Source organism: Cydia amplana, chromosome 1 (genome assembly GCF_948474715.1).
Source record: "Cydia amplana chromosome 1, ilCydAmpl1.1, whole genome shotgun sequence".
NCBI classification, from domain to species: Eukaryota; Metazoa; Arthropoda; class Insecta; order Lepidoptera; family Tortricidae; genus Cydia; species Cydia amplana.
Genome location: NC_086069.1, coordinates 22,887,268 through 22,914,739, shown reverse-complemented (window position 1 = coordinate 22,914,739; position 27,472 = coordinate 22,887,268). Strand labels below are relative to the sequence as shown.

The 27,472-nt window shown below is 37.3% G+C and overlaps 1 protein-coding gene across 1 annotated transcript; it reads left to right on the top strand.

Moving 5' to 3' along the window:
* The first annotated feature begins 499 nt into the window (after window positions 1-499).
* Window positions 500-26,091, top strand: LOC134651574 (acyl-CoA Delta-9 desaturase-like). Its single transcript, XM_063506682.1, has 8 exons — window positions 500-706; window positions 17,030-17,166; window positions 20,661-20,773; window positions 22,099-22,261; window positions 22,759-22,932; window positions 23,725-23,910; window positions 24,174-24,334; window positions 25,804-26,091. The coding sequence occupies exons 2-8, from the start codon at window positions 17,042-17,044 to the stop codon at window positions 26,025-26,027; spliced, it is 1,146 nt and encodes a 381-aa protein (XP_063362752.1). The 5' UTR covers window positions 500-706; window positions 17,030-17,041; the 3' UTR covers window positions 26,028-26,091.
* The last annotated feature ends 1,381 nt before the right edge of the window (window positions 26,092-27,472 follow it).

Sequence of the window (27,472 nt, the reverse complement as noted above, 5' to 3'; positions counted from 1 at the left end):
AAAACTTCTTTGACCTGATCGAAAAACTGTTACATGTAATGTCATTGAGTTATTCTTTATTGATTTAAATGCCATCTAGTGAGTTTCGCTCTAACTGGTTTAACTCGACTTAATATAACTCGAGTACTAACAGTGATGTGCTTAGGGGTTTCAAGTAATTAACGCTAACGCTAGATGGCGTTAACCTCAATTATACATAGTGCATTTTGCACTAGTCATTGAGTTTTCACTTCTGCCGGCACTCCCTGAGTGCAACCCGTTGTTTTTTTTATTTATTGACAAGTTTTACTTTTGTAAGTGTGTATATGTTACAATATTAGTATTTATAATAATCGAGACTAGTAGTAGTAGATTAGTCAAAGAGGCCAATTCGAACGTACACTGACTTCAGAATGTTTAATAGACATACTAAGCGTATGTTGCGGCCTAAAGCAGTCAAAATTAGAACCAAAAATGTTCTCTGTCATATTGACAGTGCTCTGACAATGTTTTGAGAAAACTCAGCAGGTGGGGAAAGTGCTCGGAACCTGAAGCTATAAGTACGAGGCGCGGCGCGAGCGCCGGCTAAAGCTCGCCGCTCTCTCACACCAATGTCACGGGCGCTTGTCTAATATTATTGCATTAATTACTTTCACGTCAATGTGCATGTTATGTTAGTGTGTGTTCATCTCTCTTGGATTTAGAGTGACGTCATTTTTGAAAGTTGGTACGTATATTAAAATATATTTAAATTGTTAGTGACAGTTAAATATTAAGTTTTGTATGTTAATATAATATAGGGTGTAAGTTAAGATTATCGTAATTCTATTTGGCATTAATATTGCCTTAAGTATATGAACGTATTAAACATTAGTAAACGATTTGATAATGTTTATTAGTTCGAAATAACCCTTTTTGGAGTATTTATTTAACGGTGAAAAAACACGTTAATTCCCCTTAGAGCCCTTAACATAAAATAACAATATGCTTTATCGTACAGTCAGCATCAATAGCAGTGGATGGAACAACGCTCCAAAAGTATTTGCCGTCCTGGAATTATTTTCTTAATAGAGATATTATATCTTTACAGTTCAGGTTCTAAACTGCCGTATTCGAACTTCAAGATGTTCACAAGAGACGAAACGTACTAGATCCATTCTAGATACGTTATAGTTTAGATTTCAACTAGTTCTCTTTTACAGCGCAATTTGGGCAACCAATGTCACTTTTACGATAGATCGTGTTAGATATCTATTAGATGTGAATTAGATCTCTAAGTACTTAATATCTTGTGGAAATCGTTCAAGAGTATCTCCAGAATCGCGGAAATGTCAAATTTGACAGGTTAGATCTTACCATATCGTTATACTTATCGTTATTAATATATCGTTATTATTCGACTAAAAGATATCTAATAGATGTCTATTACAAAATCCGAATCGGGCCCAAAGTATCTATCATCTTTACAGTCTAATATATTGAAAACATAAGTGACATATTATATTTTTGTAGAGCTATTATATTAGAGAATGGTTACTTTTGACGCGTAGTCTGATCCGTTACTTATAATGCTAACTGTACACCTTAATAAAAGAAAACTGTACTAATAACAAACTCAAAAGTAGAGGTAATATCTAACACAATCAGCGGTCTTGTGGCTAACCTAATAATCTAGTAGTTGTTTTTTAAGAGAACGATTTTTCAGAATGGACCTTTTGGTAGCGGATTACATTCAGTGCCGAAAACCCGACTATCGGGTATTTTATGATTTCGTTCCCAGGCCGGACGACCCGATACTCGGGATCGTGGTACATACTACAGCTTTATATATTTATGATGAAATTTTTGTGGCCTGGCGCGGATGTATTGTTTGTCTGGGTGGCAATGAATGTGTTAATTACCGACGTTAGTAAATTTTCCGGTATCTCGAGTAAATATAGCCAAAAAAGTAGAAAAATTAGAACTGTCTTGAGAAGAGCTAGTGATGCCGATGTTCATTGCAGGCTGCGCCGCAGGCGTGCGGCTTATTGCGCGCGATGCGTCTAGCGCGACCTAGCGCGTTTGATTATTTCCTACATTTTTCAGCAAACTAATTTAAATTGATTTATTACTTTCATAACGTTGCAATTTACTTGAAATAAGAGAAGGTACAAATTTGTCTTTACTAAAATTATAAGAATTTAGGTACACTATGAATATCAGACTGACACTAGAAAAAAATAATATAAAAATAAGTAGTCTCCGTTAAGGATCTGCATTTATAATGAAATGAGGCTAAATTTGAGTAGGTACTTACGTGAATAGACGTAGACAATAAACACAAAATAATTTAATGTCTTCTCAGAACGTATCTCTTGAATTAAAAATGCGATCTACTTACTAATATATTTTGGCCTAGTTCTCTCACTTCACCTTATTTTGTCGTGATTTTGAAAAGAAAACCTATAGACACCACTCACTAACATTCGCTTTTTTTCTAGATTCAAGATATACATATCCATTATTTTATATTACTCGTATAATGGATATGTATTATGTATGATAATAGATAGGTAAAGCTTCATATTTTACAGTAAATATTTTTTTTATTTTATGTATATTTGATGTAATACTTTTATATTACGTACATCAAAGTTAGCTTAGACTAGTGACAATTACCTACCTAAATCTTTATTAGAGTACTAAGACTACCTACACATTAGTAGCAAGTAGGGTAGGTTGTGTAAGTACTTATACTAAATTTCAAAACAGCTATTATTTGCTAAACTGGCAAATTCGGTAAAATATATTTTAAAGAGCAAGGTATTTTATAAAAAAAATTAAAAAAATATCAGAAATTGGAGTCCTAAACTCGAACTACCTACTAACTAATACTTGAGTTAACAATAGCACACCTTTTCTTTAAATTGGATAGGTTGCTAAAATAAATTGTGATAAAAGGTTTTTCCGCCAGTCTTGTTTTCCAACCAAAAACCAAAAATGTGAAAACGAAAATAAAATATTCAAGCACCTAACTACACCCACACCTATCTAGGCATATCTTATTGGCAGTAAGTATTTTACCGACGAAAGATTAAGATATTCAAATAAGATTTTTGATTCCATATAATTGAAACAGAACGTAGACGTAGGTACCATTTTAATACCAACATTGTATACTAAGGTCAACACCAAAAGTATCAAGTCGTTTTAGCCAACTATATTCGTTTACGTCGTGACCAAGTTTAGTCAAGCCGACACATTTTTACAGCTAACTCTAACCGCAATCTTCTTGAAAACCTCGAACTCTGGTTACAAGTGAACGAATTACCTACACAATTACACATACCTACACATGGAACATATTTATTTTATGTAGGTATACCTGTTATATATAGCTTAAAAATGTATGATGATTTGATGAATGCCAAATAGTACCTACATCGTTAACTGCGCCCAACACTGACTCCCACCGATAATAAATATACATATGTACACTTAAGCGCAACGAAAACGGGCTTGGGGGATGTTTGGACAATGCACAGCCATTAAAAGTATAATCATGAATTTTTAAACGCGTATAGCTAAATAGGTATTCCATAAATTCTTCTAATGTAGTGTAGGTCCGCTAAGAAAGGATTTTGGATGAGGGGGAAATAGGATTTCATGTTTTTTAAAACGGTAGTATTTTATTAAAGAGCCCAATGTCTGATTAATCTCAATATTCCTTGCATCCTGGCGGATTCTACCTATGCGTGCGTCAGTAACACGGGTGTCGATGGCGGTCCTATAGCTACATACGCTCGGTGTACCCAGGGCCGGATTAACCCTAAGTCAGAGTAGGCAACTGCCTATGGGCCCCGCCTCGGATAGGGGGCCCCGCCTCGGCTAGGGGGCCCCGGCGGCCCCGCGCGCGCCAAAAACAATATTTGTTTCATATGGCCAAAATTCATAAATATTGTTTTTATTGTACCTAAATGTTTATACCTAATACCTACTTAATGTCCAATATCAGTTTCTCAGATACACAATCATTAGATGATTATGTAAATTATGTTATTTTATAGATTTAAAGTCTGTAATATCGAGCTCGATTTTCAGGCTCCCGAGGGCCTAATACCTCATCTCCGAATAACTCTTGCACATATTATTGTCGAGTAACATTTGACGATTGGTTCTTGTCAGAGCGCTGCTTTCTTCGGCGTCGTTTTTTAACAAATATAAACATTGATTTAAGAAGCTTGGCCTTTTGACTCGCATGAAAGCTCACCTCGCTGGTTATAAGTATGCTTTGGGCTTGTTAAGTAATGTGGAGATTGCTGAACTCGACCTTCAGCCTCACTTTTTACCTCCATTTTTGGTTTGTCTTCCAAATATCCTCTTCTTCAGCTTAGCCTTTGGCCTCGCTGCGCCAAGCTCGGCCTGCGGCCTCGCTTTTTAATACAATGGAGATTGGTTGGCGTCTGTGCTCTAGCTGAGCTTATCCTGAAGCACGACTTTGACCTCGCATGAAAGCTCTGCTCACTGTGGAACTTCGGATTTTTAGGCCCGGCCCGGCCTTTTTAACACGCTTTCACAATTTTTTAACAGAAAAATTTCGCGCTCACTGCGCTCGCGTTTTTTTGGTGCTTTTCTGGTTGACCCTGTACTTACATGCTAACTTGACTGGTGAATGAATAGGAATTTAAACCTATGGAATATCTTTATTATTACGTTAATTTTAATCATGTGGCTCGGCGTATGGTATTATGGTCGGACAATCGCTGTTCAGCCTCGCACAATATTTAACTACCTATTGAGAAAAAAAGGGCTCTCCCCACACTTGACGCAAAAAGGAATCGGCAAAAACTGATAGAAAAAAGCTTTATGTCCACGCAATAAGAGCGAGAAAGACATCGCTTGGCATGTTCGGATCGGCTCAACCGACACCTGAAGGTTGAAATTAAAACCACAAACTTACTTCCCTGAACTGAAAAATGAACATTATGTATGCAGAATTGACTGTAAGGGCCTAAGGGGGCCCCGAGCATTGCACTGCCTAGGGGCCCCGACATGCTTAATCCGGCCCTGGGTGTACCCCTTCACATCTTTACCGCATTTGCATTTCTCACACCATTGTTCCGTCTACGGAAAAGACACCAATATTTTTTTAGGAAACAAATTCGTTGTTCTTTGAAAACACCTTTTAGATTTATTATAATAGGAGAAGTCCTACGTGGAGACGTTTGTTAAACCGTGCCAAGCCAAACGATACTGACCCCTTTAGTTTAAGTTGAAAACATTTTACGACCACACAAACGTGTCGTAAAATATTTGAAAACATAGTTCTGTCAGATTCTACACAATTGTCGATAGAATAATGGGCAGTTTGTGCACACGTGCGAGTGCTAGTTATTTATTACTACTGACTCCCTTTTCAGCAAGAGCCCTGAACATGCCTGAACCAAAAAATAGTGATAACATGAAAAAAACACAGTCATATGAGAGTTGTAGGTTCGTATTTGCAATTTATTTTTTGCTCCAAATATATTGTACTTGATCCCACTTTTTTTGTTGGTACATATTTAATCTAGATTCTAAATAGAAATTTACAAGCATGAAGCAATGAAGCACCAGATAATTATTAGAAAAACATAGATAGCAGTTGTTTTAAACACAAGTTCTATTTAATAAATCTGATAGAAATATAAAAAGTAGGTGAGTTGACCGTGACGTCATTGTGTAATGTTTTATATAAATTCCATACTTATTAGCAAATCGTTTCGACATTTCTGAAAAATAAACTATTAATAGTAGGGCTAGGGGAATACCCTATTAGAACAAACTATAACTAAGAATAAACTATGAAATTTCAAGATGACTACATATATATATATATATATATATATATATATATATTATATATATACATATATATATATATTATATATATATGTATATGTCAAATAATTACTGGGAGAAAGGGAAACGAGTTAAATAGGTAACCTAAGTTACCTTCGCAAAAAATAACGAAAAACTAAGAGTTGAATTTAGAGGAAAACCTTTTTATATAACTGTTTGAAAGTTGTTTAATTAAGAACTTTGTACTTTCCAAAACAGCATCTTCGAAAAGTGATTTACGAAACTTTTAGCACTAACGTGAAGATTCACGCGCTACACAACAACATAGGTATGTATTAGCAAACAGAGATTAAAAGATAAACAGTACAGAAACTAAACAGTAACCGCATGTAAAAACAGTCAATGCTTTTTTTTTAATTTCGTACTTAAGTATAACTTATACCTTTAAACGAGCAATTCTTGTGTATACAGTGCCAGCCACTTGAATAGCCTCACTCACCAAAATTAATATTTCTCATAGTAATATAAAAAGGAGATATACATTAAACATTAAATATGAAATAAAACAAGAAGCCTTGTAATAGTACATAAAATATTTATTGTTATCTAATCAACGTTTTAAGAAATAACGTCAAACAAATAATTGACCCTTCCACTTGAATAGCCTCACATGCTAAAAGATACTGTTTAGTTATTAAAACTCTTTCATTTAATATTTCGTATACCTTCTATTATACCTTATTAATTCGAAAATACGATTAGGTAGTGATTCATATAAAGAATGTATGTAATTAACGTCCACAGAATCCCAAACAGTGTAAATAGCTTGAATCAGTTCTTCTTTATTACTAAACTGTCTTCTGTTGTAATAAACTTGCCGAGACAGCCAACCCCAGGCATTTTCCATGATGTTCAGATCAGGGGACAAGGAAGGCCAATCTAGAACTTCAATCTGGTTTTCTTCAAACCACTTTGTAACTATGACTGATGTGTGTATGGGAGCATTATCACGCTGAAAAAACATTTTTTTCTACCTATTACTTTTCTGATCTTACTTTTTGTTTCTTTTAATAAATTAATACTTTTCAGCATTTAGTCTTCCGTCTACCACAATTAAATCAACAGTACCATAGTAAGAAATTGCTCCCCAAACCATCACCGATCCGATAGTTGAATGATGACGTGATAGTACTTTCGGTTCTTTCCTTAGGTCATGAAAATAATATTTAAATGCATCTGGACCATCTAGATTAAACTTTTTCTCATCACTAAAAATCACATTTCGCCACTCGGTTTTCCAGCACATGTACTTTTTAGCAAAAGACAGTCGACCCGCCACATGTTGTTCGCGCAAAGGAGGTTTACTCATGATTTTTTTTCGTTTGAGGTGGGATGATGTTCTAATAATCCGTCGAACTGTAGAGAGAGATGCTCTAGTATTTATTTCACTAGCTATTTGCCTGGCGGTCTTGGTGGAATTTGAAGGAGAGCGTAAAATAAGTCGACGTTCTCGATCCGTAGTGGCAAATTTTGTGCGTCCTTTATACTGGTGGCCGTAATTTTCCTTATTTTTAACATAATTATTAATAACTTTAGGGCTGCGACCTATTTTTTTAGCTATCTCACGATGGGATAATTTTAGAGTTAAATAAAAATTAACCTTTTCAATTTCTAAACTTGTAAGTTTTTTACCACGTCCCATAGTCACAAAAACACTGTGTTTATCGCGTTACTGCAGGTACTTAAGAGCGCTCCAACAAGAAAAGTCAAAATAATGCAAAATTGATGATATTCCTCGATAACATTCAGTACTTTAGGGTCATTATTAGAAACAATGAGTACTTGTTACGGTAAAAGCGTCTTCTTATCTTTAGGAATTACTTTTTAAATATTGGAAAAAGGGCTTATTAAATTAGTAATGATTTTTTTTCTGATGGTTGTTTCCGAAAAACCACGTGAAGCACTAAATTGTGAGCTCGTATTTGTAAATGTTGAGAAGTTTACACTGGTAAAGCTGGCTATTTTGTATTACTAATACCCTGTACATTAGGAATTACTTTTGACATTTTTCCTAAATACCTTTGAGAAAGAGAAAATCGAAGAAAAACAAACTCAATTTTCTCTCCGAAACAAGTGTCAATTCCTACGAAATTCTACTTAATATCGAAGTCATTTTCATACTCAAGCAATCTGCAGCGTTTGCTTATACTGATGGTATACATTAGTGTTTATGAAATTCTACTATAATTTTTTGGCAATTTTTTGAAAACGACTCTAATATTACCGATGACGCGCGGTCGTGAGCTCAGTGCCGCGGCAGAGCTTGTAGAGGTAGGACGTGTGTCGGTCGGCTCCGCACGTTTTCAACGGCGACGACGAGGTTTTTTATCATTGTGTGCGGCAGGCGCCGTGTAAAATGCTATACTGTGTGCGTGACAGTACGTGTAAACGGCGACTGAGAAACTTTGATCCTAGTACTGTGTATTTGGTTTTATAGTATAGTATGTAACTACCGGACAGCATTAAAGATATTTGAAATGATCTGATATTTTATAGGTACTAAATTAAAAAATGGCTGAATACAAATGCTTTTGATGACATGTCAGAATCAGAATATATAGGTCTGATGATGGACCTGGAAGGTGGTCACCGGTACCAGTCAACCACGCAACTAAACCACTTCGTGTTTGGGCTCGTTTGATTCCTCTCAACGAGATCTTTGACACAAGATAGAACTCAGGGTCTGATGATGAAGCTGGAAGGTGGTCAACGGTACCAGTCAACCATGCAACTAAACCACTTCGTGTTTCGGCTCGTTTGATTCATCTCAACAAGATCTTTGACACAAGATAGTACTGAGGGTCTGATGATGGAGCTGGAAGGTTGGCACCGGTACCAGTCAACCACGCAACTAAACCACTTCGTGTTTGGGCTCGTTTTATTCCTCTCAACGAGATCTTTGACACAAGATAGAACTCAGGGTCTGATGATGGAGCTGGAAGGTGGTCACCAGTACCAGTCAACCATGCAACTAAACCACTTCGTGTTTGGGCTCGTTTGATTCCTCTCAACGAGATCTTTGACACAAGATAGAACTCAGGGTCTGATGATGAAGCTGGAAGGTGGTCACCAGTACCAGTCAACCATGCAACTAAACCACTTCGTGTTTGGGCTCGTTTGATTCCCCTCAACGAGATCTTTGACACAAGATAGAACTCAGGGTCTGATGATGAAGCTGAAAGGTGGTCAACGGTACCAGTCAACCATGCAACTAAACCACTTCGTGTTTCGGCTCGTTTGATTCGTCTCAACAAGATCTTTGACACAAGATAGTACTGAGGGTCTGATGATGGAGCTGGAAGGTTGGCACCGGTACCAGTCAACCACGCAACTAAACCACTTCGTGTTTGGGCTCGTTTGATTCGTCTCAACAAGATCTTTGACACAAGATAGTACTGAGGGTCTGATGATGGAGCTGGAAGGTGGTCACCAGTACCAGTCAACCATGCAACTAAACGACTTCGTGTTTGGGCTCGTTTGATTTGTCTCAACAATATATTTGACACAAGATAGTACTGAGGGTCTGATGATGGAGCTGGAAGGTGGTCACCGGTACCAGTCAACCACGCAACTAAACCACTTCGTGTTTGGGCTCGTTTGATTCCTCTCAACGAGATCTTTGACACAAGATAGAACTCAGGGTCTGATGATGGAGCTGGAAGGTGGTCAACGGTACCAGTCAACCATGCAACTAAACCACTTCGTGTTTCGGCTCGTTTGATTCGTCTCAACAAGATCTTTGACACAAGATAGGACTCAGGGTCTGATGATGGAGCTGGAAGGTGGTCACCGGTACCAGTCAACCACGCAACTAAACCACTTCGTGTTTCGGCTCGTTTGATTCGTCTCAACAAGATCTTTGACACAAGATAGTACTGAGGGTCTGATGATGGAGCTGGAATGTTGGCACCGGTACCAGTCAACCACGCAACTAAACCACTTCGTGTTTGGGCTCGTTTTATTCCTCTCAACGAGATCTTTGACACAAGATAGAACTCAGGGTCTGACGATGAAGCTGGAACGTGGTCAACGGTACCAGTCAACCATGCACCTAAACCACTTCGTGTTTGGGCTCGTTTGATTCGTCTCAACAAGATCTTTGACACAAGATAGTACTGAGGGTCTGATGATGGAGCTGGACGATGGTCACCAGTACCAGTCAACCATGCAACTAAACCACGTCGTGTTTGGGCTCGTTTGATTCCTCTCAACGAGATCTTTGACACAAGATAGTACTGAGGGTCTGATGATGGAGCTGGAAGGTGGTCACTGGTACCAGTCAATCATGCAACTAAACCACTTCGTGTTTGGGCTCGTTTGATTTGTCTCAACAAGATCTTTGACACAACATAGTACTCACAGGGTCTGATGTGCAGCTGGAAGGTTGTCATCCCAGACACGAAGTGGTTTAGTTGCATGGTTGACTGGTACCGGTGACCACCATTTAGCTCCATCATCAGACCCTGAGTATCCACTAGTGTCCAAGATCTTGTTGAGACGAATCAAACGAGCACAAACACGAAGTGGTTTAGTTGCATGGTTGACTGGTACCGGTGACCACCTTCCAGCTCCATCATCAGACCCTGAGTATCACCTAGTGTCAAAGATCTTGTTGAGACGAATCAAACGAGCTCAAACACGAAGTGGTTTAGTTGCATGGTTGACTGGTACCGGTGACCACCTTCCAGCTTCTTCATCAGACCCTGAGTCCTATCTTGTGTCAAAGATCTTGTTGAAATGAATAAAACGAGCCCAAACACGAAGTGGTTTAGTTGCATGGTTTACTGGTACCGGTGACCACCTTCCAGCTCCATCATCAGACCCTGAATATCACCTAGTGTCCAAGATCTTGTTGAGACGAATCAAACGAGCTCAAACACGAAGTGGTTTAGTTGCATGGTTGAGTGGTACCGGTGACCACCTTCCAGCTCCATCATCAGACCTTGAGTCATATCTTGTATCAAAGATCTTGTTGAAATGAATCAAACGAGCCCAAACACGAAGTTGTTTAGTTGCATGGTTTACTGGTACCGGTGACCACCTTCCAGCTCCATCATCAGACCCCGAATATCACCTAGTGTCCAAGATCTTGTTGAGACGAATCAAACGAGCTCAAACACGAAGTGGTTTAGTTGCATGGTTGACTGGTACCGGTGACCACCTTCCAGCTCCATCATCAGACCCTGAGTCATATCTTGTATCAAAGATCTTGTTGAAATGAATCAAACGAGCCCAAACACGAAGTGGTTTAATTGCATAGTTGACTGGTACCAGTGGCCACCTTCCAGCTCCATTATCAGACCCTGAGTGTCACCTAGTGCCAAAGATCTTGTTGAGACGAATCAAACGAGCCTAATCATGTTACTACATGGTTGATTGGTATCCGTGACCACCTTCATCATCATCATCAGATGATTAGTATCAGCTCGTTTCTAACTTAAGATACAAATTAAAGGTTTTATTATATAGCTAAAATAGTTTCACTATACAACCTATACCATATGCAATGACGAAAAATGAAAATAAGCGAGTACCTAAGTAAGTACGTATAATTTCTTTCTAGTAATAATGACCTACATAAGTATGTATATTTGCACTGGATTTAGTATTTTCGTACCAAATAACATTTTTAGGACTTTGATATTAAAGTACAGTTAGTGTTGTTATGATTGATTTCAATGTGCTTCACGATCGGATCAAGAATGTTTAATCCATCATTGTAGTGCGACCGAGGGAAAATGCGGTGGAAGGGTTCGGCGACCTGAGCTCGCGGGGCCTGCCGCAGCGCGTAAAATACCTAAACTCGCTCATCCCCGAAATGTAATAGCACTCTTAATAGAATGCCATCTGTATTATCTAATCATAATAAAATAAATTTGAAAGCGAAACTTACATGCACGGTTTGGACGATTATGTTACACTGAGGCTATTCATGTGGACGGCCCGTATTAGCTCTTGCGTCCACAACGTTTCGCGCGCAGACAAGTTCGGACTTGTTAATGTGTCGTTCGATAAACGTCAGGGCGTACAATTCAAATTTAAGATATATTGATAAAAATAATCACGTATAATTATAATACTCACAATATATAGGTGAGGCTATTTAAGTGGTTGGCACTGTATGTATGTATATATATTTATATAATTTGAGGATCTCTGAAACGGCTCTAGCGATTTCGATGAAATTTGCTATATGGGCGTTTTCAGGGGCGAAAAGTCGATCTAGGGAAAATCTTATCTCTAGCAAAACGCGCATTTTTTATATGTTTTCACCCAGATACCGTAAAATGGGGTGAGTAGGGTCAAAACTGAAATTCAAACCTCGATAACATTTTATTTTTACATATGAAAACTGAATGGTGTATATAATAAGTGTTCCGGACGTTTGTATTTTAGTTTTTATTTTATTTTGGGTAGTTCCATTTCATAACTTTGACGATAAACAGGAAAACCCACCTCACCCCGTAGTGCCTCGTATTTAGGGTGAGAGGGGTTTTCATACAAAGGTGATTTTAGAAGATTGTTGGATCGATTTTTTTTTATTATGCGTATTACTATAGCTCCATTTTAAATTGGAATACATTATTTTTGTAGCAGTAGCCTTAAAATACCTTCTCACCCCCCTCTCAAACCTTCTCTCCCCATTCATAACCCACCTCTCCCCGCGAAACCTACTCACCCCGTTTTACGGTATTTTTATTTTATATCGTAACATTCTGTGTAAACAATATTAAGATTGTAAAGGAAAATTACGGGTATATATAAGTTTTAAGGATGTACGTCTCACGTTAATATCTGGGAGACCGAGCTTTGCTCGGAAAACATATAAAATCTCAAAAATTAGCGTTTTCCCAGATATAAGACCTAGCTAGATCGATTTTCCGCCCCCGAAAACCCCTATATACCAAATTTCATTGAAATCGTTAGAGCCGTTTCTGAGATCCCCGAAATATATATATAAATAAATATACAAGAATTGCTCGTTTAAAGGTATTAGATAGATAGATAGATTAGATAGATAACGGGCCCGGTCCCTGCAGAGGCATCCGACACTTCGTTTTCTATAGAAAGCACCACGTGATCAGCGGTCACCTGTCATAGAAATTTATACTGAACTTCTGTTTGAATTTCCATATTACGCAAGGTACTTACTTACGTTTTAAATGTGTGCAAAACTTCTTAATTCTATGATTACCTATAGCTAATTTGAGCCATGTTCGGATCGTTCTTACACGAGTGTAATTATTACCTATAAAATAATTATTTTATAGTAGAAAAACATAATACATAGAGCAAGTAATTCATAATTTATTTGTCAATGTATACGGTTGTAAGTAGAAATACAGACAAGAGAATTGCTTACCATATGTTACATAGGTATAAAACATATAAGGTTTCTTAAAATAACATACCTAGGTATCTACTAATGTCAAGTTATTCCAAAGTCTGCCTTACCAAGCATAACACGCGTAAGTTACATTTGTTTACCGTACTATCGCGCAATTCATTCTAAATTCGCACTGATTTTGCATTGTCACCTACAGCTACGGTTGTTATGCGCAGTGGGGTACAAGTACAGTTACCTAAGTCTGTTTGATGCGTGACGAACGAAAAAATTTGTGAAATGAACATCATCATCAATGAGCGTTGATTATTCTCGAAGCCTCGGCCAGGGGCCAGCACACTGCCGCGCTATCTTTATCCGCATTAAATCCCTTTAAAAACACTTCAACTGTGTATTTTAGCATTTCCAGCAATAACCTAAGTGTAACCGTAACGCGTTTAACGGAACGCATATCACGCATTAAGCTCCGAAATATCAACGGAATAACGAATTGGGTTTGCTCATGGTTTGCTCTTTTTACAATACTTACACTGTAGGCCTAGCACATGATTGGCGCGACAGTATCTCGCGGGGTAGTCTATGTTAATTAAAGAGAGACGAGTAGTCTATCTCGCCGCGAGATACTGTCGCGCCAATCATGTGCTAGCCCGGCCGCGCGCGGCGGTATTAATTTAAATCTTCATTCGTAACTAACGATTTTGGCCCACTTCCAGTAGTTAGACTGCTTACTGACTGTATAACATCGGTTATTTATTAGTTCATTAACAAATAAATTGGTTGGTATTTTATAAAATTGTTACATGAGATAGAAAGCAGAGTAACCTAATTAAGGTATTAATTTTATTACTGAACAATACTTTTTTTTGCACATCGAGACTGCACAATTTAATTTAATTTAAACTGTCAGTAAGTTATACTAAACTGATCGAAAAAATCGTATAGTTAGATTAATGTTACCTTGTAGGTAGGTATTAGGTTAAATTTCTTAACCTAATTTAACTTAACATATAATAAACATTCAATTTCAGTTTACTAGAAACGAAAACATTTCGTTTAGTTTACCAACGCAGTGAGAATATTTGCATTTATTAATGTAAACTGCGTACGTGACTTGTAATGTCCGCAAACATATCTTTGTGTCGTAGACATTTTCTCTCACCGTTACTAAATGTTTGTAGTAAAGCGTTGAGGCTGTGTTGTACCGGCGCGGCGCGGAGTGAATGAACTGCGGTGTGTCATTTTCGTTGTGCACTTGGCACAGATCGCAGAGCCGCCGGGGCATCTTGCAGTGAAAGTGTATACTCGTAGGCATTGACAAAAGTCGAAGTAGAGGTCAAGCGCAAAACAGGTTCCATTTTTGAAGAATTTACTTTCCTGACGGAAGTAAAAGTCGGCAAAACGCGAAGATGTTATACCTACGCTTTCATCCACTTATGAATTAGTAGAATTGTAAATGTTAAATAAACATTATCAAATTTTATACAAATTTAAATGTTTCCCGTTCCCCGTTATCCCGTTTTATATTTTTATTTACTATTTTCGTTATCATTCTCGGCTTTTAGAAGTTAACGCGCGACCTACACGTAGTAAAATGCCCCTAGTTATTTTCTGACTCTTTGTCAACTTGACGTAAGTATGTAGTTAAATTTATGCTGGTAAAATTTTAAACCCGCTCGTCAGGAGCTTAAAGGTTGGAACATAGTAACCACCCCTATAATGGACGTGCTACCAGAAATGAAACATAGGTAAACCACAAATCCTTTAAAATAAGTATTTGACATCAATTTTTAAACACTGGCAAAATAAACAAGAGTCCAGCATGAGTCAGCGGTCTAGCATGAGTTGCGTTCTCGCGCGCGACTCCATACTGGAAGTCGCGCAAGATGTATGGTGTCGCGCGCGAGAACGCAACTCAAGCTAAACCGCCAGAGCTGCTTAAATTTGAAGAAATGGCGCCTTGTCGTCCATGATTGAAAAAAGACAATTTTTAATTTGTTAGTTATGTTACGTCGAAAAACATAAAAGACGAATAGGATATTCATTATTCAACTTTTAACGCACTAAGCGGTAGAAAGTTTAAAGGTACTCCAACGTTTCATGATTAGTGCAGTTACCATAACACCAAGATTTACAACTTTTGTAGGTATCTCTTTCCACTTATTCTTAAACATAATTTTTTAATTTATTAAAACTGTACGTAGGTACAACTACCTAAATACAAAGACAATAGACATCTGTAACCTACAATTTTATTTTTTATTAATAGTTTCTCATTTCTTAGCGGATCCCCAACTGTTAGGTATTTAGGTACCTGTCTAGGTTTTAAAATGCGGAACAAAGAATTCATTATAACTAGCACCTACGACACGATCCGTTACCAGTCACTTTTAAATAATACAATGATGATGAATCGACTTTATATTTCTGTTCAGACTAGGTCAAGCAGACAAAAATTGAATATATGTAGGCCATTATTCCTAACAATCCTAACGAGGTAACCAAGCACTCTTGCTTGACCAGTTTTTATCTAAGTTGGAATAGATGGTACTCGCTACGGGAGCTCAAGTGATATCAGCATGTGAAAGTAAAGTGCTGTCTCTTTTCCCCATATAATAGCTAGAGTAGCCTTTCTAATATACTTCGCTTTTATGACTTCATTACCATTTCAATGTCGTTTAGTGATTTTGTTTTAGGTTAGATGTAAAAGCAGGGCAGGATCTATGGTAGAGCGAGTGGAGCGGCCGCTCTAGGCGTCAAATGGTAGGGGGGCGCCAAAATGGCAAATACTGTAAAAACAAACATCCTGAAAAAACGGACGGGTAACTACAGAACCTAAGGGCCCGATTCGGATTTTGTAATAGACATCTATTAGATATCTTTTAGACATCGCCAAAATACGATAACGATATGTTTAAGATCTAACCTGTCAAATTTGACATTTCCGCGATTCTGGAGATACTCTTGAACGATTTCCACAAGATATTACTTAGAGATCGAATTCACATTTAATAGATATCTAACACGATCTATCGTAAAAGTGACATTGGTTGCCCGAATTGCGCTGCAAAAGAGAACTAGTTGAAATCTAAACTATAACGTATCTAGAATGGATCTAGTACGTGTCGTCTCTTGTGAATATCTTGAAGTTCGAATTATACGGCAGTGATACTGAGCATGGAGCGCCAAAACTTAATCTCGCTCTGCCCTGATCGAGTACTCAGGCCGGCGCTGTGTAGAAGTAATAGATGGGTCTCTATTGTTTCCCAAATAGTTTTAAGCCATAATGTATTGTTTGCCCGAATTTTCGTTAGTCATAATTCATTTGGTTCAGAAACGCGTCACTTTTCAGGATTGCCAAAAAACAAACCTAACCTAACCTAACCTATCTATAGGTTTCGGTTTTATGACTAATGATAATATGACAAACAATACATTATGACTTAAAACTTTATGGGAAACAACGGGACCCCGTAGTGGTACGGGCACACAATTGTTTTACCATATATGTAGATATATGGTAAAACAATTGTGTATATAATTTCGCCATTTTCAGTCTTGATGTAGATAACAATAACATTTGAGGAGAACAACAATCATCCATAAACAATGCATTACAACTTCAAAATATATTCCCCCAATATAAACTAACTGAAATAAAAGTTAAATTAAAATTAAATAAATTTGCATGCTGTTTATAAACTGCTGTCAAGTGTTGAAAAACTGATGTTTTAACTAATTTTTTATAATTCGTTGCCATAGGTATGTGAATTAGGTCCTTTTTACAAGCCTAAACGAAACATTACCTTACGTCGCTTTTGTCTTCAGAATTAGTGTACAATGACGACCGGAACATCCCTCGCGCTGGCGGGCAGCTTATTCGCTGCCAAGAACAAATATGTGGACGACGAGAATATGAACGCCGTCATCACAGGAAGGATTACCGGCAAGCGACGAGATTACGAGTGAGCCTACTTCATTTAATCATTCATTTTGAATCTGGTTTGGTGCTATATGTAGGTTCAGTAAGCATGATAATATAAAAAGTAGCGAAACAACACGCCAAAAACTAGTACTTTTTCAAACTTAATTATAGGTATACCTGAGTTCTGTAGTCTGTAGTTCGCATTTTAAAGTACCTATTTGTTATAGTCTAATAATTAAACTACGTATTGTTCTGATATATAGAGACACATAATATATATTATCATCTTTTTGTTAAGCTATTAGAGAATGTATGGTAGATCCAATTGACGCATAGACTGTTAGGTACGTTGTTTTGAAATTTTGATGCTTACTGTACAATCTACTTATATCCAAACAGTCCGAGCTCATCGGACTTTAAAAATTGATTAGATTTATTATATCGCTTAGTTGAAATTATAAGGGCTCATTTAGACGATACGAGAACTCGCATGCGAGATTCATTACATCGCGGTTTTTGATCGGGCGGTTGAATTGGACTTAACCAACAGTCCGCAATGTAACTAAAATCGCATGCGAGTTCGCGCGCCGTCTAAATCAGCCCTACAGGTATAGAACAAAAAGCATAAAATGTACATATAAATTAACAAGTCTTAAAATCTATTCAAACTAATCTAAATATTTAAATGCCGTACCACTTGCTGTCAGTATTCAGTTGTTAAGATTATGGTTGGTTTGCAAAACGTTAATCAATCACATTTATTTATTTTTTAACTGAAGAGAAGATAACTTTAGTAAGCTTAGAGCTCTGTGCCGTGACCATCAGCTTCCACCACTAATAACGTAATAACATAATAATATTGCAATTATTGTACCAAACTGACTTATTTGCGTCCATTATGCAAAATTAATATATTCTTATAATAAAGCTATTTGTATGAAAAACTGCATTGTTATATAGTACAACATTTATAGGGTAAGAAATAATTACTAGGTAGTGATGCATTTCTCTAACCATGACCCATGACTGAGCAAATAATAATATTGACTATATACGCGTGTAAACCTCGCGTAAGTATGAAAGTAGGTACAGTTTAAGTAAAAAAATATTTTTTATAATACCTACTTACCTACCTAAGGATTAAATATTTTAACCACAACAGTATTTAAATTACATACCTATAGGTAGACATAGAAACCTCTTCAACGAGATTGCGTACGCCAGGTTTGCAGTCCAAAAGTCAATATTATTATTTACTTACTTAGTCTTGTTTAGAAATGCATCAGTAGTATTCCCTATTGCTAAACATCAATCGTTATCATAATTGCTTTCGAATCCATGCAAAAATAAATATAAATAAATAAATCATTAAGGTACACGTTGTGACATTAAGACATGGTTTTTGTGGACAAAATAATTAGGAAATGTTAATTGTGGTGATTAGTTATTGTCTAATGGCGTAAACTTAGTTTTAAATAGGTCAGAGTAGACAGACAAAATTAATGATCTACTTAAAAAAATACTTTGCTTTTATTCTAATGTTTACGTTTACTCGTTTCGTTTACCTACACGTTTAAATAGGTGTCTCAAAAAACCGGCCAAGTGCGAGTCGGACTCAAGCACGAAGGGTACCGTACCATAACACAAAAAACGGCAAACTAAATCACGTTTTTTAAATTTTTTAACAAGCAGAAACATCTGCGATCGATGCTATTAAGCTTAGAATAAATTTAAAAGTGGAAAAATTACTGTCTTGGGTGAGACTTGAACTCACGGCCTCTGGATCGATACTCCAGCGCTCTGCCATCTGAGCCACCAAGACCTCATCCATAGCCAGCAAATCTTACAAATACGTTTGTACATACTTCAAATTATGACGAAGCAACCACATTGTTTATGCATTCCTATAAAAGTTGTTAAAATAATTCAGAATTCAAAAGGCAACCGTAATAGAAATACTTTGTGGCCATAACTATAGGCACTGCTAGTCAAATGGTAGTCACTAGTCATCTAAATACTTAATTGAAAATCACAGAGTTCTAAGACTGCGCAGGGTACCTATTTAAAGCCATTACATAACTAGATATAATGTAAAGTTTTACTCAGCACACGCTGTTGTACCTATTCTGCAATCTTTATTTACTTCTCAGGCTGCATGAGCAAAGCGGGATACCATTCAGATTTATAAATGTGTTTTTGATTTGATATTGTAGTAGGTCGATATTTTAGGAGATGTCAGGATATAGGTGCGTTTTTATAACATAATTATAACAGCATTTCCCAAACTATGGGTCGCGACCCATTGGTGGGTCGCAAGCGAATAGGTAAATGGGCCCTGACACCACCCTGAAACTAGATACTAGGGAATCGAAATGTACCCATAACATTTTATGCCCCGTTTTTAAGACGACCAAGAGCTGGGCCAGAAAAATGGCAGTTTTTATTAGGAGGGTCGGAAACCACTTTAAGAACCACTGCCATATACTTAACATATTGTAGACAATTGAAATAAGGTAAACTAAGGCATCATTCTTCTTATTAGATAGAAGATATACTGGGTGTTTTTTAAATCTTAGCCATCGCGAGGTCATACTGAACAACTTTTACTATGGAACTAGTAACGAAATCGCAGAAAAAAAAATTGTACATACAAAACATCAACATCTGATTTTTAAAAATGTATCGATAGTCAATATTTGTAAAGTAAAAGGGCGTTTTTTTTTATTGTCCCCTACACTTTTTTTTCAAATTTGGGATTTTTTATGTTATTTCTACTCAGAATCACGAGCTCTTTCTATCCTAATAGGAGAAAAAAAGTGTCCTATGGTTTTTATTTCCATTACGTCACCATTTTTCATAGACTTTGTATGGCGGTCGCGGAATGGAAAGATCGAAAAATGTATGGAAATTTTGGGACCCTTTTTTTCTCCTATTAGGATAGAAACAGCTCGTGATTCTGAGTAGAAATAACATAAAAAATCCCAAATTTGAAAAAAAAGTGTAGGGGACAACAAAAAAAAACGCCCAAAAGTTGCATAGTGATCAATAGATTCATCTCGCAAAACGCTGGTAAGGGTTGAATGAAACACAAAAAATATAACACTATACTATATACTATATAAACTCTCACGTTTTGTACACATATTCAATTACACAAATTTTGGAATTTAAGGTAAAAACAATGAAACTATATCGCAGTAGACCCGTTTGTGTAAGCAAAAAATATAAAATTAGTTTCTTAAATGTTCCTTCTCTTAGGATTTTGATATCCAATACGTAATGGGATCTCACGCCGGTGTGTCGCTTTTACAACAGATCAAACGAAAGCCAATGATACAGGACCAGCTAAATGCATTAAACCTCTATCTATGTATGTCCAGCGAAAATTAATGATTTATTGCAGCCGAGTTCATAAATAATATGTTTAAATTTATTCACCTTATTGCAATGGATTAAGGTTAAGAAAGAAATGTATTTCTATTTATGAAGTCGAGTGAACACAGAGCGTAAATTAAGAAAGTGTTTTCGTTTCAGATGGCAGATTGTGTGGAGAAATGTTCTGGCGTTCGTATATCTACACGTCGGCCTTATCTACGGTTTCTATCTCATTTTCACCGGCAATGTCAAGCTATGGACACCTATCTTTGGTAAGATTTGTATAAGTTGTTAAAGACAATAGACAATGAAATATCTTTGGTCACTTATTTCTACCGTTGATCATGCCGTGGCTTGAGGCTATTTGAAACCTTTCTGGCTGTTTACTTGCAGACTGATATAATTTTACGACAATCATAAAGTTGATGAAAGTAATGTTCCTACTCCACAAGTCCATTGTGGTTGTTTGAAAACTTAGATTAAGTCCAATTACCTCTCACATGTTTTTTTTTGTTTCACCTATTTAAATTTAGTATGGTTGGGAAACTGTGTATATTTACCGTTAGCTTGGGCCGATGTATTAAGGCCGGAGTTTTTAAAGATCCGTTAGACTAGCCCCTTCCCGCGTGTTTGCCTAGAAGTCGTTAAACTCTCATAAGAGATTTAGATTAAGAACGACTCGGCAAACTTTTGAAGAGAAGAACCGACCGTTCGTTTTTATTCGATTTAGTAATCGTTTTTAGGAATCTCAAAGAGCCTCAAATGTTGATTTCAGTCTTACAAGTGTAAATTTTTTGGGTGTCTAGTAGAGTCGCGGTTAGTCGATCCCTGAATTAAAAGATCCTTACGTAACATTGTCTTCGATTACTAAATAATCAAATATGTAATGTAGGTAGGTACGTATTTTATCGCCTAGACGCGACGAAAACGTCCGGATGTATTTTAAATTTATTAAGTATACGTAATATAAATCCGGTAATAGTAGTCTATGTGACTGCTACATAATGAAAGGCATTAAAATACGAGTGTGGGTTTAAGAAACGAACGTTAGGGAGTTTCTTAATAGGATCACACGAGTGTTTTAATGCCTAATTATGTACAGTTACATACACTACTTTATCTAAACACATACTTAAAACTAATTAAAAGATAAACTGTACGTCAAATGGCGGTGAATGAAAACTTTTTTCAGGCATGACACGTATCCATAGTTTTTTTTAATTCCTAGACAAAAGAATGAAGTCACTATTCTCATGTCACTCGAGATCAAATATCGTGCGGTTTATATTAAAAAACATACTAAATTGACGTTTCGTATCAATAACTGTTTTAATATCTATGGATACTAGAATAGAGACCCACTTGAATGTTGACTGCTGTTCCAAATTTAAACTCATAACGATACAAAAAAATTGTAACGTTATAACTACTTATAACATTATAACACAGATAAGAAAGTTCTCATAGTAAAATTGGTTGTAATAAAGCTGGTCATTTCCTACGGTTTCTGAACGCATTATAGAGCAATAATGACATGTGTGTAGATAAAATAGTTTTATATCATGAGATTCTAACGTAGTGGTTTGATACGTTACAGCGGTAATATTCACACTCCTGTCCGCCATTGGTGTGACCGTGGGCGCTCACCGACTATGGGCGCACCGCGCGTATAAGGCCCGCTGGCCCATGCGCTTGGTGCTCGCCTTGCTGCAGACCATGGCCTTCCAGAACCACATCTACGAGTGGGTCCGGGATCACAGGTGAGATATCTGTAGCTCACTTATATGCTTGACACCTAACCCATGTCTAACAGTTGTCATTTTTAACAAGCTTTTATTAGGTCGACCTGTATGTAACTATGTAATGGAATCTAAGGTAACTAATTTAACCATCTTCCAAGGATCGTAGCGTCATGAAAATTGGCAGCTGTATGTAGTTCTGATGACAATACAATAATATGGTATTGTCGAACTGATCTGATGATGGAGACAGGAGGTGGCCATAGGAACTCTGTGATGAAACAACGTATAACCTAATAATTGTGTTAGGGGTTTTTTTAGAATTATCTCGATGAGTATTAGTTGTCTGTCGTAAGAAAAGTACAGTCAGCGATAAAAGCTTGTACCAAAAATTGAATTTTTGCCAAATACTTATTTAAATATTATTAATACATAGTTGGTGCTTATAATTATCGTATTGTCATCTGTATTACCTACTCGTAAGGAATACTTGTTATCGGTACATTCGTCTGTTCCAGGGTCCACCACAAGTACACGGAGACGGACGCGGACCCTCACAACGCGCGGCGCGGGTTCTTCTTCTCGCACATCGGCTGGCTCATGCTCCGCAAGCACAAGGAGGTGTTCGAGAAGGGCGCCCAAATCGACATGTCCGACCTTGAGAAGGACCCCATCGTCATGTTTCAGAAGAAGTAAGTTTAGACTTTGAATAAATGTCATATACTAAGAAAAAGTGACCAAGGCCTCCAGTGCCCCAGGCTGGAATCGAACCAGCGTCCTCTGCTACCTGCCGCACCTGCCGCGATAGCAGAGGACGCTGGTTCGATTCCAGCCTGGGGCACTGGAGGCCTTGGTCACTTTTTCTTAGTATATGACATTTATTCAAAGTTTATAATTTATAGTAGTGTGTCTACTTGAAATAAAAACAAATTAAAATATTTTCTGAAAATAATTTAATTTGTTCTAACACAAGTAAGTTTAGACCATAGATTACTCTATTTTTAGGGTTCCTCAACTAAAAAAACCCTTGTAGTTTATCCACGTTTGCCTGTCTAGTCCGTCCGCGGCTTAGCTCAGTAATCGTGAGTAGGCTAGAAAACGCAATGCCATCAAAAACATTACATGTAAAAAGGTGCAAGTCTCGCAACGCTTTTACTACAAAAAAGTTTTGAGATGTAATGTGAAACCAAGTCGGTTATTTTAATCAGTGCCAGGGGGTGTTAAAACCGTATAAATAAGATATCTGTAATTTGTAATACGTAGACACGGACCTTTAAACGCATGGGCGATTCCTGAGGATGATGCCTATTATGCGAGGGGCCTCCCACACTAGCGTCTCCAGCGTCGGCGTCTATTTTATTTTATTTTCTTTATTGGGGTAAAAAACAGATACAGTCCAGTAACAATACGTGAATACACAGATAAGATTATAAAATGATTTTTGCCTACATCCTAACACAATTCCTGGTACAATTTGATTACAGAACGTATTTAGTGGTGATGCCCATCCTGTGCTTCTTGCTGCCGTCGTGGATACCGGTGTACTGCTGGGGCGAGGACCCGTGGACCTCATGGTACGTGGCTTCGATCTGGCGGTACACGCTCTCGCTCAACTTCACGTGGCTGGTCAACTCGGCGGCGCACATCTGGGGGAACAAGCCTTTTGACAAGTAAGATACTACAATACTTACCGGGAGAAGGGTAGATTTCCTGAGCCATAAACAGTCAAAATGCTACTCTTTTATTTTCAAAAGGGAATCAAATATAGTTGGTCAAACCAATTTGTCAGTAAATAAAAACCAAAAATATACTCATCCTTTTCTTTTGGGTGCTAAAGTGCTATGACAAAGATAGTATGATTATCTCTGTCTATGTTTGAAATGAGACAGTCCTTTGGCAAACTATACCTACACGTTATCCATTGCTATTCTAGAAACATAGGCGCCACTGACAACTTGACTGTGGCCATCTGCGCGGTCGGTGAGGGCTGGCACAACTACCACCATGTGTTCCCGTGGGACTACAAGGCGGCAGAGCTCGGCAACTACCGCACCAACATCTCCACGGCAGTTATCGACTTAGCAGCTAAATACGGTACACATTAATTGCCTATTAAGGACTAGAGGGCGTCGCCAAGATCGCAAATTCGAAACACGTTTTCTACAGATAGAGGACGATAGATACACGATTATCGATATTTCGATGTTGGTGGGAAGCCCTCAGACTGATAATGAGCATGGCAGAAGCTACAATTTCACCGCACTAATATCGCCATGGTGCTATATACTTGGAGGCCAAAATACATTTACAAGCTATATTTGCTGTTGGCGGTTCGCAATTTCCACTGTTCCATCGTCCACTTTTGCAATCGAGTTGTAAACGACACGAATTTTTAACGAGCCCGTTGCATTTGTAACATATGTGCCAGATGCAAACATCATACCTCAGTCATCGCGTCCCTTTTTAAGTGGCTCGCAAATTTTTTGATTTGCTTGAGCGAATAAAACCTACAACCGTAAGGGAATGCTGGCACATGTGGTCATTGATCAATATCGTACGATACAACGCCTCGTAGGGCCCACCATACAAAGAAATCTTATTTTTAATTTGAACCTTGTTGTATTTTAATTTTAATGAGAAACGGGTGTCTTCAGCCTGCGGCTGTCGTGAATTATAGACCTCGTTTACCAAATCTCGCTTACCCCCCTCGTTGCGCAATGTACTATTTCTGATTCAGGCAAATGCCATGATATGAGAAAACGACACGGAAACTAGACTATATTTGCAAGGGCAGACTGCAACCAAAACCTTAAAACGTGTTTTGGATTCTCTTCTCAGATATCAATTTTTAACATTCCAAAAATAATGGAGTTCAAGTTGGCAGCCGTTTGTTGCCACTTTGTCTACGGATTCATATTTGGCGTATTTGGCAGCATTTCAGATCATCAGTTATACATTTTTGTCATGATCAGACAAGTATGAAGAAATCGAACTTTGTCCATTGTTGATCCCCGTCGGTAAAAGTCCTACAAGCACACCCTCAGGATCTTGATTTCCAACTCACTCAGACCAGTGATACATATTCGCTTTTAAAAACTAAGCGAAGAAAAATGTATTTACCGTATTTTTATTAATTTACTGTTACATTTCTATGGGTATATGTATAGAAATGTAACAGTAATTTCATAAATATACGGTAACTACTACTAACGGCCTAAACTTTCCAAAAATGTTTACGAACATTATACATGACAGCTAATCCCTATAAAATTAGATGTTATAGGAACCATCTTTCGACCCGAATATAGTTTTTTTTATAAATGTTGTGTCTTTGATTAGAATACTATAGGGGCCCACTGATTACCAGTCCGCCGGACGATATCGGCCTGTCAGTTGTTCGGAACTGTCAAATTTTTGTTCTAACTGACAGGCCGATATCTTCCGGTGGACTGTTAATCAGTGGGCCCCTTATAGTTCAAATATGTAAATATTTTTGGCATTAATTTGATATAACGAAAATGTAAAAATTGTTTATATTTTATGTGCTTATGTTTGCATCTTAGGTTTGGCGTACGACTTGAAGACTGTCTCCGTTCAAATGATCAAGAACAGAGTGGCGCGGACAGGAGATGGGAGCCACCCGTCCGTGCAAGAGGCCAAGCAGGTCGAAGACGACCACGACCACGACCATGACCACCCCGAGAACCCCGTGTGGGGCTGGGACGACAAGGACATGCCCGAGGAGGACCGGCTCATGGTTGAAATATCACACCAGAAATCAGAATAGTGGGTAACACTAACACAGAGGACATTTTTGGGAAGGAAGTTCAGAAGGTAATGGCCTTCTGCGGCCCACAGTCGCTAATGTTTAATCGGTAAGGGTCTCCCTACCGACTTTGTTTGTGTGATTTGTTTTGTGTTTTTCGTTTTTTTTTTAACAAAACATCTTGAATCCTATTTTCTAATATTTAAATTTCACAGCATGTTTTATTTAATTATTTATTGTGAGCCGCCAGAAAATAGCTAAGCAAGCACATAGCATTGCATTGCCCTTTTGTGTTAAATACCTATTTTGTGGGTATACTAAGCGCACACTTGAAGAGAGAAGACTATTATGTTAAAAATGTTAAAACAGGGAATTGGTTGCCTTATGAACTATTTAAAAATAAAAATAAATCTACTTACCTACTATACTAGGTATTTAATTGATGTTGATACCAAACTGACAGTTTTGTATGTGAAGTGTACTAACCTAGATAGTCTTTGTTGTATGTGATATTTTATTCATAAATATAGGTATTGGGGATCGGACTGACTTGTCAAATACTAATTTGAAATGCCAAAACGATATGGATCATTAGCAGATATTATTGTTGTGCTGAGGGCAGCATGAAATGTGTGAATATCTTAGAGCATTTAATAACTGGTGAGTCGCCTTTAAGAGCTTACCCCTCTGCCGAAAGCCTTGCACTATTGTGCATACTTTTTTATAGACTGACGTTTATCTGACATGGCTATTTGTGCGTTACGTAAAAATAACCATACATTTGACGTGCCCCTCCCCCGCAAAAATCGGCAGACTGTTTTGTACAGAAAATGACATACAAGGTGTATCCAGTTATTAAATGCTCTAGGACCTCTAGGTGAATATAAATCGCCAACGGATGACATCATAGGTCATCAAACACCAAATCAAACACCCATTTTGGTGTGTAATGAGTCGAAGGCCCAAATATAAGTAAAAACTATTGTATTTTTTACATTTGGAATGTTTTTTTATTGTTTACTTAAATTATTTAAGTAGATTAGAGTCCGATCCGCTTTTGTTTGATCCGCTTTTGTTTTGGGAGGTTTTGAGTAAAATTATGTTGATTATTAGGTGTTTTTTTTATCTGTGTTCAGTCTCATATTTATTGTTTTATTTGTGTAATGGTAAATAAATAAGGATAGTAAGGATAAATTATAATAAGTTTAAAGTGTAGTAACGAGTACCTATGTACCTAGATGGATGTAGCCCAACTATTTTCTAATTTTAGGCACTTATCTGGATTCTTACCTATTTCACTGGGCCACTTCACTAAAAATTAGGTAATAATTTAATCGTAACTTGAGGTAAAACGACTTCTCTTGTGTTTTGCATTGTTATAGATTTTTTATACAATGTAAATACAAGACGACTTGCTCATTATTTAATAATATATATTTGGTATTAAACGATTAGTCGTATTCATA

Coding starts and splice junctions, on each gene's coding strand:
- LOC134651574 (XM_063506682.1), top strand. CDS start 17,042: ATGACGACCGGAACATCCCTCGCGCTGGCGGGCAGCTTATTCGCTGCC. Junction 22,262..22,758: donor GAGTGGGTCCGGGATCACAG/GTGAGATATCTG, acceptor CGTCTGTTCCAG/GGTCCACCACAAGTACACGG. Junction 22,933..23,724: donor ATCGTCATGTTTCAGAAGAA/GTAAGTTTAGAC, acceptor ATTTGATTACAG/AACGTATTTAGTGGTGATGC.